This window comes from Nicotiana tomentosiformis, chromosome 8, assembly GCF_000390325.3.
Source record: "Nicotiana tomentosiformis chromosome 8, ASM39032v3, whole genome shotgun sequence".
In the NCBI taxonomy this organism is placed as follows: domain Eukaryota; kingdom Viridiplantae; phylum Streptophyta; class Magnoliopsida; order Solanales; family Solanaceae; genus Nicotiana; species Nicotiana tomentosiformis.
The window spans coordinates 77,218,666-77,237,743 of NC_090819.1; the positions used below are offsets into that span (position 1 = coordinate 77,218,666).

Here is a 19,078-nt window from a genome sequence, read left to right on the forward strand (position 1 = left end):
GGTTCGGTTAACGGTTATGGTTCGGTTTTGAACAACTTTAGTCCTAAAAATGTGAAAATAGCATTGGCTAGCCAATTTTCGGACTGGTAATTAAAAAATAGCCAGCGTTTGCAAAGTCATTGAAAAATAGCCACTATTTTGCTGCAACACGGAAAGTTTCAGTATAATATACTGGAGATTGATGCACATGTGTATGAACTTCCGGCATATTATGCTGGAACTTCAGCACACGAAAAGTTACATCATAATATACTAGAGATTGGAGCACCTATGTATGAACTTCCATCATATTATGCTGAACCAGTATATTAGCTGAAACTCCAGTATATTATGATGGAATATTTTTTGAATTTTGAACAGTATTTTCGTTCAGATTTATCTTACATGAAAAGTGGCTAAATTTCGATTATTTTTAAAATTTTAGCTATTTTTCAATTACCACTTGTAAATTTAACTATTTTTGAATTTCACCCCTGGGAACGGCTATTTTTGCAGTTTCCCTATTAAAAGCATTGGGCTTACGAAGTTGGGCTTTTTATTAAGGGTCGGGTCAAGAAGAATTCGGCTCGAATGATTCTTCGAGACTTTCCTCCCCCCGTGTTCATATAACACAGAAGAAGCTGGTGGCGTGGGCTTTTTTTGTACTCTTTTCTTCTACACTAGAAAAAACACTTGCATTTACAGAATCACTTCAAACCTAAAGCAAACGCTTTCTCATACTCTATTTGAAAAATCTAGTTTTTTGAATTTTTTGTTGATTTTATTTTAATATGGAGGAGGAGCGGCCCCAACAACAATCAGTGGCGGCGGCGGAGGGGGAGGAGGAGCGGCATCCGGAGACGACGCCAGCGGAGGACCAGGAAGAAGAAGAAGAAACGGGAGGAGGAGGAGATGAAGATGAAGAAGAGGCGGAGAATGATGAGTTGATCATGAAAGCACAAGCTTTAATGGAGAAAATCACTGCTGCGCCTGATAACCCTAACCCTAATACTATCCATGCCCTTTCTTCTCTTTTTGAAACTCAAGAATCCAGGTACAGTTTCATTTGTTGATTTCTTTGGTACAGTATCATTTGTTGATTTCTTTGGGTATTCAGAATTGTGGGGTTTTAGTGAAGTGAATTTTGTGTTATATTTGAAGTGAAGTTCGATTTTGTGGGTTTTAGGGATTATATTGATGCACAGAAAAAATTCTACTCGGCAGTATGTGTGTATGTGTGGCTATTGATGTAGAATTTTAATCTATAGAATTTGTTGGGGATTTCAAAATGGTACAGATGGTTTAGCATTTAGCAAGCAGATAAGCAATGAGACACATGAACGTCATTTTAATACGTCCTATATATAATAACAGGGTAGTTAAGTTCTGTTACATGTACCTCTGCTGGTCTTTGTTTTTTCTTTTTTTCTTTCTTCTGAATTTTACCTGGTTAATGCCTAGACAGCATGGTCATAAAAAATAAAAGATAAAGTAAATGCAGTAAACAAGCCTTATAAAAAACAGTAAGAAGCCTTATAACAGAAAAATAACAATATAGTAACTCGTGGATTATTGGGAGTTGTGATGTCGTGCCTGTGCTAATTTATCTTGCTTCTAGTTATGATTATTGGGACACACTGGTCCGATATGATTTTATTTAGTTTTAATGTTTTCAGTGGTGGTTGCGAAATGATTTGGTTTGTTATTGGGTTCTTAGTGCAACATGTCTTCTATATTGGCGTGAAATAGTGAACTTACTCATCTTTGTGAAACCATTTTGCTATTTGGAATTGGGTCAATTGTAGTCTTCTGCCTCTCAATCTGCCCTTCCATATCTAAAGGAGGAGACCAAATCTGTTGTCTTGAGAACATTTCTAATTCACCCAATTCGTGTGTGTGTGTATTAACAAACAACATGTAGCTTGAAGAGATGAATATTTTACTATAATTGTACCTCCATATTAGAGTACAGCTTTTGGATTCTTTTACCATGATATGAAGTTATGAACTTAGATATCATCTACTGTTTTATTTGTTGACCAGTTACAAGATTATGCTGTCAACATAGTAAATGTTTCTGGACTGTTTAGATTTCTATTCCCCCCTACGGTTTATTATCTTCTCTTCCCAGAGAGATTTGGAGCTACAGCTTAATTATTTTTTAATCAATGAGTTGAACTGCACCTAATTGCCTTAGCTATCAAATGGGTTTACATTCTCTATGTTTCTTTCTTTTGTTATCGCTGGAAGTTGTTTCACAGAGCATCTAGCACAGGGAATTAGAAACGTCAATTCTATAATTCCTTCCTAACCAGTATATTGAAGTGTCATTATTTTTAGAGAAATTTCAATTATGAAACTTGGATACTTAGTGGGGAATGTATTAGAGAGAGGCCTTTTGATGTTGCTACGCCACTTTTAGAGAATGCACCATTCTTTATTGTCATTGAGTGATTGAGTGATTTTTCCCGATTGCGCAACGTACAACCATATTCCCTGCTGTTTTATGATAATGAGAAGGGCTTTTTAAACCAATTAGCCTTGGGCCTTTGCTAAAATATGTGAACCCAAAGTTGTGAATTTGAATCAAAATGCTAATCATGACTAGTATCGTGTATACGTAGTGCTTGCAGGATATTGGAAGTCTAACTGCATTTTCCTAAACTTTGGGTTCTTTGTGACAATTGGCATTGCTTTTAGTTTCTTGCTGCAGTGGTCAGTTTGACTGATACTTTTTGATCTTTAAGTTGACTTCTTTTAATTTCTTCCTTTCTGTGTAAAGGTTTTATGCTGGCTTCATTAAAGGACCTGAGCACTGGTACCCATCAGTAATGAAGGGAATGGGGGAGGTGGAACTAGTTCAATTTCATTTTTAGTATAGTTGCGCCCAGTGTCCTTTTTTATGATGAAGAATGCTATATATTGGAGTATGGGGATCTTGTCTTTGTTGTGGTTTTATATTAGTGCCGCATTATATTCGTTTTTTTTAATTGTTTCTATTTTAAAATTATGCGGATGGTCTCTACCTTTTCATTAAAAAAAGAGAATGCGGATTATGCTTGTTAGAAACTGCTGTAAATCCGTGTTACGTTGCATGATGTGTTTGGACCAGCAAGTTTAAAGGTAGAGTGCTATTTTATTTCATCACAGTTTTAAGATGGTTATCCGGAAGTTATCACTAGCAATTTGATAATTGTATGTAGTAGGATACTACTGAAGTGCTACATGACATTTTCTTTTGATAAGTAAGGTGAAGTTTTATATATCAGCATCAAGAGGATGCTGGTATGAAACATCTGTATACATAAAAATTAATTCTCACAGATTTGTAGAGAACTAACAAAGATAACCATGGCCTCTATCCTGTAGCAAGTGCTACATGATATTATGAATAATTTTCTACCTTTGCCTCTTTTTTCTCCTTTTTTATTATCAAATTTATTTAAGTTTAAGTCAGTGCCTTCCTACGATTATTCCCTACTTCAGGAAATATATTGAAAAAACATGATAGTTGACCTTAATCAACTTTAACATAGTGGGGCTAGGTCTTGTTTCCTGCTTGCATTATTCAATACATCCACCTCTTGTCAGAGGTAAACACATCAATGCTTTGTCTCACCCGTTGGAACAAGACAATGACAGATTTGTTCACTTTTTCAAGTGCAGATACATGGAAGAGAGTGGTCATTCTGCCTCTAATAACAGTCGGTCTTCCCATAATGTTGGACGACTAGGAAACCTTATCCGGGTAAGCTATAGTAGCTCTTGCTTTTCTTCTTTGACATTTGTATCTGCACCTCGTATACTAGTGTGTCGCAATATTAACTACTCACTTCCCATCATCCTGCAGGACAATGATGAATTCTTTGAACTGATATCTTCAAAGTTCCTATCTGAGAGGAGATATTCAGTTTCTGTGCAGGCTGCTGCTACAAGGCTGCTTTTTAGCTGTTCACTAACTTGGATGGTAAAGTTCTATTCTTGATTATTTTATTTAAAGGATTGTTTTTGTCATTGTTATGCATGTAGATTAATACATCGCAAATGGAATCCAGTATCCACATGTTTTTGAAGACACTGTGCTGGAAAATCTAAAAAGCTGGACAATGGATGACACAACCAGATTGTCCGGTGATGATCATTATTGGAAGCATGAGACAGGTGATCGGAGGTCCTTCGATTCTGAGATGCTGAAGACCTACTCTACTGGACTTCTTGCTGTATGCTTGGCGAGGTATGCTCTTAGGCCCATATCTTTATTGGTTTTATGACTCATCTCCTGTTTCAGTCATGTTCATTATTTGCTCCATTGATGGTAGTGGTGGTCAAGTAGTTGAAGATGTATTAACATCTGGGCTCCCAGCAAAAGTTATGCGCTATCTTCGGATTAGAATTTTGGGGGAGACCACCACAAGCCAAAGAGATGCAACGGCATTGGTGGATGGCAAAGCATCATCTACAGGTACTGGCGTAAGAGCTAGAGAGGAGTGTAGAAGTAGATTGCGTCAAGTTGCAGAAAGTTCTCACTTGGATATTACCAGAGTAGCGGAAGATGGATTTCATGGTGATCAAGTTATGGATAAGGACCGCGATAGAAGTGCCAGTAGGCATATACGTGGGGATGAACGTTGGACTGATGAAGAGCCACCTGATTCTATGGCTGTTGATGAGGATAATTATCAGGCAGATGTAGATGGTGAAGAAAGATGGCACATCAGAGATTTACGCGAGGGAAAGGCAAAACCTGGTAACAGATCCCTAAGGGAAGAAGATCATGATGAGAATGCTAGAGATGACTTATCAAGACGCAGGGTGAATCGTGGGTGGACAAGACACAGAGGACGAGGAAGGGTTACTGAGGGTGTTCCAGAGAATGAAGCAGCTTTGACCTCTCCAGGGTCCACAAATAGATTGGGTGGGCAATCTCGGAACAGAAATTTATTCCGAAATCAAGAATCGATAAGAGCACCAGATAGCAAGAAGAATCTGAGTAGGACTAATGTTGATGGTTTTGTGATGGAGAGGGATGAAAATGATGAATGTTTCCTAGAATGTAAAGTCGGCTCCAAGGATATCACTGACCTGGTGAAAAAAGCTGTTATAGCTGCTGAAACAGAAGCAAAAGCAGCTAATGCTCCAATCGAAGCCATTAAAGTAGCTGGTGATGCTGCTGCAGAAGTAGTCAAGAGTGCTGCTTATGAGGTTTGTCTTCAGTTCTTATCCTGTGTAGTATTTTACGAAGTCTTTGTTGATTTTTATCTTAACACCATCCCTACGTATCTCAGGAGTTTAAGAAGACAAATGATGACGAGGCTGCAGTTTTGGCTGCTTCAAAAGCTGCATCCACAGTCATTGATGCTGGTATTGCAGTTGAAGCTTCAAGGTTGGTGTGTTGTTTTTGTGTATGAGCCATCCCCAATTGATGACTGGAAAAACATTTTATTTTGCCTTCATCTGCGACTTTCCGTGATTTACAGTTAACTTATAGTAATGTGGTGCTGAGACATTGTAGGAGTGTTATTTCTGAAGCTGAATCACATGATATTAAAGCAACAACACAAGAAGCAAATGAGGATGTCGATGAATTCTTCATATTGGATAGCGACTCTCTTGCAAAGTTGAGAGAGAAGTTCTGCATCCAGTGTCTTGTTATTTTGGGAGAGTATGTTGAAGTACTTGGACCTGTGTTGCACGAAAAAGGAGTCGACGTGTGTATTGCGCTGTTGCAGCGCAATTCCAAACATAAAGAGGGGGGCAAGATTTCGCTTCTTTTGCCTGATGTTCTGAAGCTAATATGCGCTTTGGCCGCACATCGGAAATTTGCTGCAGTATTTGTGGATCGTGGTGGCATGCAAAAATTGCTTGCTGTCCCAAGAGCTCCTCAGACTTTCTGTGGTCTTTCTTCATGCTTATTCGCTATAGGGTCAATTCAGGTAACTGTCTCTCATCCATCACTTTACTCCTTTTAATGTTATATTTTGGTTGGGTATACCCTGAATCTTGATTAATAATGACTTATTAAAATAAATCTTGATTCATTATGGCTCTAGAAATTTTAGTTGCTGACTGAATGAAGTCCGTAACTTCTGAAAAATGATTTCACAGGGAATAATGGAACGTGTTTGTGCCCTTCCTTCAAACATTATTCATCAGATGGTTGAGGTGGCGCTTCAGCTTCTTGAATGTCCTCAAGATCTAGCCAGAAAAAATGCTGCTTTATTTTTTGCGGCTGCATTTGTTTTCAGAGCTGTTCTAGATGCTTTTGATGCTCAGGATGGATTACAGAAAATGCTTAATCTTTTGCATGATGCTGCAGCAGTGAGATCTGGAGTTTCTTCTGGGGCATTAACTGCTTCAGGGTCATTACGAAGTGATAGATCACCACCAGAGGTGCTGACAGCATCTGAGAAGCAGATAGCATATCACACCTGTATCGCTCTTCGCCAGTACTTCAGAGCACATCTTCTCTTGCTGGCGGATTCAATTCGTCCTAATAAAAGTGTTCGCAGTGCTGCTCGAAATATCCCAAGTGTTAGGGCTGCGTATAAGCCCCTTGACATTAGTAATGAGGCTATGGATGCAGTTTACCGTTTAATACAGAAAGATCGAAAACTTGGTCCTGCATTTGTCAGGGTCCGCTGGCCTGTAGTCGACACGTTTTTAAGTTCCAATGGGCATATTACGATGTTGGAATTATGTCAGGTAGTACATGCTTCTATAAAACCGTTCATTCTTTTGTACTTGCATATGCTTTCTGCTTTACTTACTATATTTTCAAATGTAGGCTCCACCTGTTGAGCGTTATTTGCATGACTTGCTTCAGTATGCGCTCGGTGTACTTCATATTGTCACTTTAGTACCTTATAGCCGTAAACTTATTGTAAATGCAACATTAAGCAATGATCGCGTGGGTATAGCTGTTATATTGGATGCAGCAAACAGTGTTGGTTATGTAGAACCTGAGGTATGGTCTCAATGAACTCTTCTCATTCTCTCATAATGCGATTCGATGCTTATCCATTTATTTTGATATTGGTAGATTGTTGAAGCAGCATTGAATGTGTTGGTCTGTCTCGTGTGTCCTCCACCTTCAATCAGCAACAAACCATCTGTATCTACGCAAGCACAGCAAACCATTGCTAACCAATCTGCAAATGTTCCTGGTGGGGAGACCAGAGAACGGAATCCAGAAAGGAGCGAGACCAGGGACAGAAATGCTGAGCGGTTTATTCCAGATCGAGCTGTTAATGTCTCCAGCCAGAATGAAAATAGAGAAAGGAGTACAGAATCTACTATACCTGACCGTGGAAGCGCAGCAGTTCCTGGCACATCCGCGGTCAGTGGTACTTCTCAAGCGCCTGTGTCTACAGTGGCATCAGGATTAGTTGGAGAACGAAGAATTTCATTAGGTGTTGGAGCTGGTTGTGCTGGCCTTGCTGCTCAGCTGGAACAAGGATACCGCCAAGCGAGAGAAGCTGTTCGGGCCAACAACGGTATTAAGGTCCTCCTGCAGCTCCTCCAACCCCGGATTGTTACTCCTCCAGCTGCAATTGACTGTCTTCGTGCTCTTGCTTGCCGAGTACTTCTTGGTTTAGCAAGAGATGATACAATTGCACACATATTAACAAAACTTCAGGTAGGCTTGCCTTGGGCATGATTGCTCTACTCATTTTGACCTCTGCTAAATAAACTAAGAAAGGAAAATGAAAATGAACGTGAAGTACCATGCACAATATACCTATTTGAATGTTTGCATTTTCTGCCTTTTAAAAGAATCTATATTCATTTTTCTGTCTCCAATTTCCCGCGTGGTTGACATCATTGATTTCAAGGGTTGATTGTAATAACTGGTGTATGTGATTTTGTCTGTTGTTATATTTATTCTTACATTTCTTACCTTCAATGTTTCTTGAAATGGTTAAAGGGTTGATCCTTAGTTGAAATCAGTCAGTTCAGCAAATGGAAAGCTGCTAATTTCTTCTTATTTTTTTTATAAGGTAAAGGTATCAATGAATAAAGTACCAAGATGGTACACAAAGGTACATGACAGAAGGCTCAAAAGAGCCTATTACAGTATCCCCCCTAGCATCTCTAGAAAATCCTAGTATTCTTCTACATTTTCCAGTATGCTACTCTTACACCAAAAGTATAAATTGTGAAGATCCTTTTGTTCTTAATTCTAGAGACATCACTTCCCTGTCCTTCAAAGCATGACTTGTTACTTTCCAACCATATCATCCAAAAGATGCAATGATGCATGGAGGGACAGTTCTCCAAAACTGTTGCTGCCTTTTATCTATCCCTTGGAGAAGTGCTAAATTCTTAAGAACATTGAGCCGAGTAAGGGATTTCAATCGTGGAAATATTGGGCTTGAAAATAAATACTCAATTGGAAGCTACCCGTGGATGCGTTTCCAACCATTTGCTATATCTGAAACCACCGCTATCTGCACTAGTTGCTCTCATGAAGTTATAGTGCTGGCTTGACTGGAACTCAGTAAAAGATTATAGTTTGATACACTGGTGCTTAATGTAACGTATGGTGTTAAACCAGAAGATGGTCCAATGGACAAGGGAAAGGGTATGCATCCAACAAAAGGAAAAAGACGAGGCAAGTAAAAGGAGAAAGCTGCTGGACTTGTTTCAGATCATTGTCCTATGCTTTTAGATACTGGTAGAATAAGTTGGAGAATCTCCTTTTTTGAACCAAAAATATGTGGTTGTAACCGGAAGGGTTTAAGAATTGGTGAAATTATAGTCCGAGAGATTTACAATCCAGGGGTGACCTAGTCTAGATTAGCGGCAAAGCTAGACTTGCTAGACTCTGTGCTCCGAGAAATTCTTTCGTTTTAGTCTACTGAGGAGGTGCGACCTTTTTCTCCTTTTATGTCACATAGCTTTTCCTTGTGGGATTACACTGGGTTTTTTGTTGATGATGATATCACATCGCTTTTCATTTCCTCGATAGGAGTCCTTATCTCCCCCCCCCCCCCCCAAAAAAAAGGATAGAGTCTTGCAGGGTCCATTCCGTCCTAGGTTAAAGGTGAGTTTATCTGAAATGTTCTTGACTTGGTGGTGGTAGGAACCGATCAGTGCCAACGAGGAGGGGGACAAACAGGGGCTTCACCTGATATCCAAACAGTGGAATGTGGAATTGTTTGGTAAGGTGAAACACATACATTTAAGTCTGATGCAAGAATTAAGATCGTTGGATTAAACGAGGTTAAAGGGCAAAGTAGGATGGATGTTGATAGCTCTAGAGATAAGCTGGGAGCAGAAGTCGTGTCAAGAATACCAGGTTCTTACACCGCCAAAATGCACAAAGGATAAACAACTTTATTTAAAACTCTAGATAGATTAAAACATGTTGGAAGGGGAGAGTGAATCAAAGAAGGTATCACATATTACTACCCGTCCAGCTATGAAGAACACGAGGAGGGGAGACCAAGTATTGAATGCATTACCTTTAAGGAAATCAATTTCGATGAAGAATTAAGCTCTTAGGGCGGATTTTTGAGAGGGTGCAGGAAGCGGTGTGGAGTTGTGCTAGGGACATGGCACAGTAGTAATGGTTTCACTCTTGCCTTCTCCCACTGTTTTTGGGAAGTGGTGTAAGTTGATGTTTTCTTATTCTTAGAGGATTCTTAGCGGTGTTGCATCTTGAAAGAAGCCTTAACTCCTTAGTCATTGTTTTGTTATTGTATAACCCACGTCATCTGAAACTTTAATCTGTTAGACATGATACATTTTAAGTTATTTATTTTTGGGTCTTTCCCACGCCTTCAGGTGTGGCTCTGATACCTTTTTATGGGTCAATCATGTCTCCCTTTTTTTTAATAGCGGGTGCTAGTAATACTCGTTAGGACCTCTGCATGCTCTAATATCATGTTCGTAGCCACCTCATCTAAATGTTAAGCTGTCGGAGAAAGCAGCTTCCAGATGTGTAAGTATGGTTTTAGTTTGTGAAATTTTGAATGGTTCATCAACAATATATTTCACATTCTTTGCCAAGAAAAAGAACCAGACCTATGCATGAAGGGGCATTAAAATAGAAGTGTCTATATAAATGAGGTACTTACTCTATCCCAGAAAAAGAGGATACAACTTGTAGCCAGACTCCACTTTGGATTTTGCAATGGATGAAAAGAATTATTGACCTATTATCGTAGTAGCAATATTTACAACATCATTGCATGGGTACTTGCAACATCACTAAGTTGGGGCATTTGTGGGTGGAAGACAAATCCTAGATGCGAGTTGTTGCAAATAAGGTCGTGGGTTATTGATTTTCTTTATTGTTCTCATTTTCAAGGGGATATGCTAGGCAGTGACTTGACTGTAATAAATTTGCTTTATGTCTTAGTTCCATGTTGCAGATATGTAGATAATTTTCCAGTTAGCACAAACATTTAACCTTTCTCTAGTTTCTGTATACTTGAAAATCAATGTCCAAGATTCATCGTGGATGCCCTTATGCAACATCAGTGCAAAAGATTTGGTCTTCTGGTGTTGGTGATGTTGAAATGTACTTAGTTACATTGTTCTTTTTGTGGTTTTAGGTTGGGAAAAAGTTGTCAGAACTCATCCGGGATTCAGGAAACCAGACTCCCAGCAGTGAACAGAATCGATGGCAAGCAGAACTTGCCCAGGTGGCCATTGAGCTTATTGGGGTAAGAAAACACTTCTATCTCTTTCTGTACAATTTTTAATACTTGAATTGGAAATAGGGGCTTGGATACGAAGAAGTTGGATGATAATTTTGAGTTTTATGATCTCTCTCTCTCTCTCTCTTTTTTTTTTGGGGGGGGGGGGGGGGGGGCAGGGACTATGACAGAGGGATGTATTTTCACAGGTTTTCTCCTGTGTTTAAGCAAACAAATTGGACGATCATTTTGATGGTCTCTTTGGGGGATGGGAAATGAGAGGAGAGATAGAGAAATTTCACTGGCTTTCTCCTGCAATTAAGTATTTCTACTCCTTCACATCTGGATTTTGTTTTGTTGGCTATCTAGTGTCAATCTTATTAAGTATTTCCCCCTCCATTGTTAACTCTTTGTTAATCCATGCTTCTTAGGTATGACTACATGTGATTATGTGCATTACACTAATAATTTTGTAAGAATACATGTGTAGCTCTAATGTTGGCTTAGATTAACACACACTCACACTTGTATGTTAAGTACTAAATTCGCGCTGAATAGAGTAGTTGGTTTGATTAGCAAGCAAATGATGAGGAGAAAATTTGAATAGATTATGGACTACTAATTGGAAAAGATGCTGCATCTCATTATCATTATGCGCAGTTGTATCAGTTTATTTGAGTTTAATTTTTGGAGAAAGGGAGTTACGATTTAAGGATCAGGGTTAACAAAAATCCAAAAAGTAGGTCAAGACATTTGGGATGGCGAGAGTGATATATTAGTTTTTTGGAATGCTTATACCGAGTGATCTTGCAAGTGTGCTCTGCAGAGTTGCCTATCATTCCTTTCCTTTTTTTTTTTTTATTAATTGAGGTGCAATGGTGTCTTTTGTAATTTGATAGGTTGTAACTAATTCCGGGCGTGCAAGTTCGCTAGCTGCTACAGATGCTGCTACCCCAACATTAAGGCGTATAGAGAGAGCTGCTATCGCTGCTGCTACTCCAATCACATATCATGCAAGGTAAATTGGTGTTTGCTCCAACCCAATTAAATTTGAGGATCATGGTTTACTTCTTTTTTCCTTTACTAGTTTCTGACCTCCTTTGTCTTTGAGTTCAGGGAACTTCTACTCCTCATCCATGAACACCTACAAGCTTCTGGTTTGACAGATACTGCAACTATGCTTCTACAGGAGGCTCAGCTGACACCTTTGCCATCTTTAGCTGCTCCGTCATCTCTGGCACATCAAACATCTGGGCAGGAGACGTCGTCAGTTCAAATTCAGTGGCCTTCTGGTCGTGCACCTAGGGGCTTCATATCAGTTAAACCGAAACTTGCATCACTCGATGAGGATAGCGAACAAAAATCTGAGTCGATTCTCTGTTCTTCAAAAAGGAAACCGTTGGCCTTTTCATCTGCACGTAATCAGTCCTCAAAAACTCTTCCTGGTGAAACCTCTCCAATGACATCAGGTTGCAGGTTCGGTGCGAGAAAGTGTGTCACACCTACAGCCACAGCAGAAACTCCATCTCTATCTTCAATAAAATCTGGTGGAGATCCAGACATCATGTTTAAAACTCCCATTGTATTGCCAATGAAACGTAAGTTAACTGATCAGAAGGAAGGTGCATCAGTACCATTAGGTAAGCGACTCAATACTGGGGAACATGCAATCAGGTCTCCAGTCTGTGTTACTCCAAATGCGGTCCGTAGAAGCGGTCTACAATCGGATCCTAATGTGCCTTCAACACCAAATTCTACTGTGAGAGAGATCCATAATCGACCTGGTTCAAGTACTTTTCCAACTGAGGGTGATGATAGCCTGTGCAGCAATGGTATGCTGACTCCAATGGTGTCGTCTTCTCAACACGGTCTTCTAAGTGATATACAACCCTTGAATGCAGAGCGTTTGACCTTGGACTCTGTGGTTGTTCAGTACTTGAAGCACCAGCATCGCCAATGTCCTGCTCCTATCACAACGTTACCTCCCCTTTCGCTCTTGCACCCTCATGTCTGTCCTGAACCAAAACGAAGCCTTGATGCACCATCAAATGTGACATCCCGGCTTAGTACTCGTGAATATAGAAGTTTGAATGGTGGGACACATGGAAGGCGTAAGGATCGACAATTTGTCTACAGTAGATTTAGACCTTGGCGAACTTGTCGGGATGATGCTGGTGTCTTATTGACATGTGTCTCTTTTATGGGAGATTCTTCGCAAATTGCTGCTGGCACCCATTCGGGGGAGCTGAAAATTTTTGACTCTAACAGCAACAGTATCTTGGAAAGCTTCACCAGCCACCAGGCACCTTTGACACTTCTACAGTCATACCTTTCTGGTGAGACTCAGATGCTCCTGTCTTCAAGTGCTCATGATGTGCGGTTATGGGATGCAACTTCTGTTTCAGCTGGGCCTAGGCATTCATTTGAAGGTTGTAAAGCTGCACGATTTAGCAATTCCGGTACAACATTTGCTGCATTATCTGCAGAACCATCCCGGCGTGAGATTCTTCTATATGACGTTCAGACCTGCCAAGTGGACTTGAAACTTACAGACACATCCAGTATCCCTTCGGGTCGTGGACATATGTATTCTTTACTGCATTTTAGCCCATCAGACAATATGCTTCTCTGGAACGGGGTTTTATGGGATCGTCGTGGTTCTGGCCCAATACATCGTTTTGATCAATTTACTGACTATGGCGGCGGGGGCTTTCATCCTGCTGGCAATGAGGTAAAGATATTTCACTTATTTTCCTTTGGGTGGATAATATTGTAAGCCTGATGGTAAATCTTTTAAACAGTAGTTCATTGTCACCTTTGTGGATCTTTAGTTTTAACTTTGCTGAAACTCTCATCTCTGTATAGGTCATAATAAACTCTGAGGTATGGGATTTGCGGAACTTCAGGCTTCTGCGAAGTGTACCTTCTTTGGACCAGACAGTAATAACATTTAATGCGAGTGGTGATGTGATATATGCCATCTTGAGGAGAAATCTTGAGGATGTCATGTCCGCTTTCCAGACACGTCGTGTTAAACACCCACTCTTTGCTGCTTTCCGTACGGTAGATGCTGTTAACTACTCCGACATTGCAACCATTCCAGTAGACCGTTGTGTCCTTGACTTCGCGACGGAGCCAACTGATTCTTTTGTTGGGCTAGTCACCATGGATGACCAGGATGAGATGTATTCTTCTGCTAGGGTGTATGAAATTGGTCGGAGGCGGCCAACAGATGATGATTCAGACCCTGATGATGCTGAAAGCGAAGAGGAGGAAGAAGATGATGATGACATTGACGAGGAAGCAATCCTTGGAACGGATCTTGATGGGGATGGTGAAAGCGATGCTGATGATATGAGCAATGATGATGATAGCGTGAGCGAGCTTGATGACGAAGAGGATGAAGACGGAGACTTCATTGTAGATGGTGTAGACTTTGGTGGTGGAGCTGGTATATTGGAGATTGTAACGGACGGTGAAGATGATGATGACAGTGAGCTTGTTGAATCTTTTAGTAGTGGGGATGATGATGATGATGATCTCTTGTAGTTGATTTAGGTTGCTGGAAAATAGATGTAATCAATGGATAAATTATCATATAATTTGCTTGGCAATGTAACATTTTTCATGTATTTTAGGAAGGGCAAAGTTAATATTTTTTTCCGCCAGTTTCGAGTTCTTTTCCTGTTTTATCCATGGCGAGGCTTCTGTGCATATGAATCAGAAATGAAAGAGATTATGCTTTTTGGTCCACTTCATGTTTGGAGATTTGTTTTGGTGTCAAGTGATCAGAAGATACAGAAATCTCTTTGTTTACCGGTACACTTATATTTTGGATTTAAGACAATGGCACATATATACAGCTCTAAAGAACAATTGACACTCATTTAGCCAATAATTGGCATTAGTATCCGCAGCCTAAAAAAATTGGCAATGAATAACTCCTACATATAATTTTGCCCCTCTTTCTTTACATTTTTCTTAACCCGCCTTAGACATCTTTTTCATTAACCCCTTGGTTACCCATTAAAATTTTTAGGTGGTCTTTTATAGCCAGAAAAACTAGCAGGTCGCTGAAAAGTTCCATTTTTGACACATTTTTCATACACGGTATACGGGAAAGATATACATGGAAGATGTACTTCTTTTTAGCCGGAGAAAATGACACACCGTCGGAAAGTTCCATCTTCAACACTTTTTCCGACTATGTATATTGCGTTGTATATACTTGTTATCATTGTATATCACACATCCAACAATGTGTATGAGGATGTTGTACGGTATATGAGGATATACAACGGAATACACACACATGTATACATGATATACACCACTTCAAACGTCCATTTTCACACACCATCTACCATATCACCACCACAAAAGCATCGTACCACCAATTATTCCATCGTAACAATATAAATACTATTTCAATTAGGGATGGCAATGGGGCGGTGCGTATTTGAGCTTATGTGGGGCGGGGATGGATAAATGCGGGGAGGGGCGGGTTAAAAACATTTTAAAAAAATTTAATGCGATTGCGGGTTAGATATGTTTCAGCGTTGCTCCTTCCTGCCAATTTATATCACTCAGCACCTAGCCTGCCATCTCCGACGATGTGATAAAGCTCACAGACTTGTTCCATCCCTTATACTCTATGAAACGGACCTGTTTTTTTTTTTTTTTTTTTTTTTTTTTTTTTTACATTTTCTCACTTCTTTTCTCTCTTTTAATTATCTCATTTAACCAAAAATGAAACGATTAAATTATCTTCAAATCTCATAGATCTGAGTGTTTGTACTTCTCATTTCTGTTCTAATTTCTTTTTCTTCTTTAGACTTTTCATTAAACTCTATACGATGCAGTAATAGAAGAAAAATGCGGAAAGTAAATGTTCTTGCAATCTTTCATTGAACATAAAATTTAATTTATTTATTTATTGAGGTATTATATTATTAATACTAAAAGAAAATTTAAAATTATTAAGTTAAAAAGTTAGTTTGAGAAATCAAACATACATATACACGTTCAATATTTAAATATATTATATACTCTCTCATCGACACATTAAAGGTCACTAAATGATCAGATTGATAGTTTATGCGGTAAAATTGATATTACATGCACTTAAAAAATTCATATTTAGTCTTATCCATTATAAGTTAACTTATGTTTAGTCATTTTTATTTTACACCTTTTAAACTAGTCAATACTGGTATGTGAGTTGAAAAAAAAAACCAATTCGAGAAAAAAAAGAAACGGAGAAAATATGTTTTAGTTTTCGTGATATACATTATAGAAATTGGAAATTTTGTTATGCGGCGCGGTGTGGGGCAGGTTGAATTTTTGCGGGTTGAGGTTGAACCGCCCCGCCCCGCCCCGCCCCATTGCCATCCCAATTTCAATCCAAAAAAAAAGGAAGAAAAAGAAGCTTGAAATCTGCTGAAATTGAGGAAAAGTCACAGATCTGCCAACCTAAGGGGAATAAAACTTGATGCTCCGATGGAGATCTTTCGTTAATTATCTCCATAGTTTAACCAAGATTCTTCTTCCATTGGCTCAACTTATTTGTGTGAGCGTAGTGGTATTTTTGGTGTCACCTGTCCTTCTCTGCTAAATGGCGTTTGGATAAGATAAATCAAGATTCTGGGGCATAGGGCAACAGTGATTCTAATAAAATGTTATGCAAGGATGATAACTCACACTCCATAAATTTTAAAATTCTTCCTTTATTTCTTAATTTTAAATTTTAAAAGATTCTGGGGCATAGGACAACAGTGATTCTTGCTCATGTCAATACTAGTGCAAAAGTGAACAAGATTCAAACTTTGATTGACCAAAAACATAAAAGAATGAGAACATACTCCCGAAGAAAATATATTGTAACACACTCCAAATATTACAAACGATTAACGGAGTTTCTATTGCAAACTGAGAGCAAAATTACAATAGAACTTAGGAAGAACCAGAAATGCATAAAAAGAATAAGAGGAGGATGGGAAACAGACTCTGACAGAGGAAAAGGGGATGAGAGAAAAACATACGAAACTGAATACAAAATAGCCTACTTGTTCCACTACTATTCTGCTACTAATAATAACGACATTCTCTTGGCTACCACTAATCTCTTGACACCTGTCCTTCCAGATTCTACACAAAGTCCTTCAGCAAAGTATTGGGCTTTTTGTTTCGCTGGCTTTTTCTCAGTTTTGCCTCAGGCCCAATGTTTTCATTGTCACGATCCCAAATCACAAATGTCGTGATGGTGCTTATCATGATACTACGAAAGCCGATAACTCACACATACCAACATCTTAAATTCAAAATATACTGAAATAGGTTTAAGTATGTAAGAATCTCATAAAAAATGGATGAAAACGCCACAACTTAATACAAAATTTCCCAAAACCCGGGTGTCACTAAGTACATGATCATCTATTTAATAACATAGTCCGGTACACTGTCTAAGAAAGTAGAACAGAATAAGTAAAACTAAGAGACAGGGGAGGAGGGTCAAGGTCTACGGATACCAAATCATCTACCTCGATAATCTCCGAACAGGTAAAACTCCACGACCAGCAACCACCGTGCCCGAAAATACCTGGATATGCACACGAGGTGCAGGGTATAGCGTGAGTACAACCAACTCAATAAGTATCGTAAATAAACAAGGCAAGGTAAGAGAAGCTTAAATTATTGAGGATACTGGTTATTCCAGTGTAATTCTGCCTTTTTAAACCAACACAGAATAATATTTAGAACTAACTCATCAAGCTTCGTGAGAAGAATAACCGTGTGTGCATAGTTTCTCAAATACCCTGCTCAGACAATGTTATGGCATGTAGAGGAAGGAAACAAGTAAATTAGATAAATGATCAAGAAAATACAAGTTCCACACACCGCCTCAATGCGAGCTCCCAAAATCAAATTGTGAAATTTTACTCTAACCCTCGTATTTGAAATATTTAAGTATGCCCAGATGTCCTTCTTCGCGATCGCGAAGCACAAATCCTAAGCTGCCAAACTTTACCCTACGCGAACGAGGATAAGACCACGTGAACGCGATGCACTGCCTTCCCAGACCTATGCGATCACAAACATCATCATGCGATCATGATTAACAAATCCGCGTGAACCCAGTCTCCTCTTTTCCTCTTCACGAACGTGACTAGACCCGCGCATTCGCGATTCACTGCCTGACTATCCTACACGATCACAAACTCCTGCTCGCGAGCGCATAAAGAAAAAACCCTAGCTGCCCAAATAAGCCTTCGCGATCGCGAATAAGGAAACCAGGCGTGCAACATCAGAAATTTCTAAGTCCCAATTCCAACCCGATAACCATCCGAAATCTACTCAAGGCCCCCGGGACCTCAATTAAACATACCAATAAGTCCTAAAACATCATACGAAATCGCTCGAAGTGTAAAATCACATCAAACAACACTAAAATCACGAATTGTGCATCGATTCAAGCCTAATGAACTTATGAACTTCTAACTTATACATTCGATGCCGAAACCTATCAAATCAAGTTCGATTGACCTCAAATTTTGCACACAAGTCATAAATGACACAACGGACCTATACCAACTTCCGAAACCAAAATTCGATCCCGGTAACCACAAATTCTACTCTCAGTCAAACTCCTCAACTTTCCAAACTTCTAAATTTCCATCTTTCGCCGTTTCAAGCCAAAATCAACTACAGACATCCAAATCACTATCCTGACACACTCCTAAGTCCAAATCAACCAACAGAGCTATCAGAACCATCAAAACTCAATTCCATATCTATTTACACATAAGTCAATATCCGGTCAACCTTTTTAACTTAAGCTATAACCTTGAGACTAAATATCTCAACTCATTCTGAAACATCCCCGGAACCAAACCAACTACCCTGGAAAGTCACATAACATCAATTAAGCAAAGAATAAGCAGTAAATGGGGGAACGAGGCTATAACACTCAAAGTGACCGATCGCGTCATTACATCATCCCCTTCTTAAACAAACGTTCATCCTCGAACGGGTCTAGAATCATACATGGAGTCTCAAATAGGCATGAATATCTGCTCCGCATCTCCCGCTCGGTCTCCCAAGTAGCCTCTTCAACTAGCTGACCTCTCCACTATACCTTCACTATAGTTATGTCCCTTGACCTCAACTTTCGAATATGCCGATCTAAAATGGCCACCGGCTCCACATCATAAGTCAAATCACCATCCAACTGAACTATGCTGAAGTCCAAAACATGAGACGGATCGCCGATATATTTTCGGAGCATGGAAACATGAAACACTGGATGAACGCTCGACAGACTAAGCAGTGAAGAAAGCTTGTAAGCCACATCTCCAATCCTCTTAAGCACCTCAAACGGACCAATGTACCAAGGGCTCAACTTGCCCTTCTTCCCGAACCTCATAAAACTCTTCATGGGTGAAACCTTGAGTAGTACA

The 19,078-nt window shown here is 39.4% G+C and overlaps 1 protein-coding gene across 1 annotated transcript; it reads left to right on the forward strand.

The window, feature by feature from the left end:
* The first annotated feature begins 595 nt into the window (after positions 1–595).
* LOC104100958 (DDB1- and CUL4-associated factor homolog 1) lies at positions 596–14,375 on the forward strand. Its single transcript, XM_009608339.4, has 14 exons — positions 596–1,033; positions 3,646–3,727; positions 3,830–3,946; positions 4,035–4,213; positions 4,299–5,181; positions 5,265–5,362; positions 5,492–5,912; positions 6,085–6,681; positions 6,764–6,943; positions 7,019–7,615; positions 10,539–10,649; positions 11,522–11,640; positions 11,739–13,353; positions 13,488–14,375. Exons 1-14 carry the CDS (start codon positions 771–773, stop codon positions 14,169–14,171), a joined length of 5,946 nt encoding a protein of 1,981 aa, XP_009606634.1. The 5' UTR covers positions 596–770; the 3' UTR covers positions 14,172–14,375.
* Positions 14,376–19,078: the final 4,703 nt, after the last annotated feature.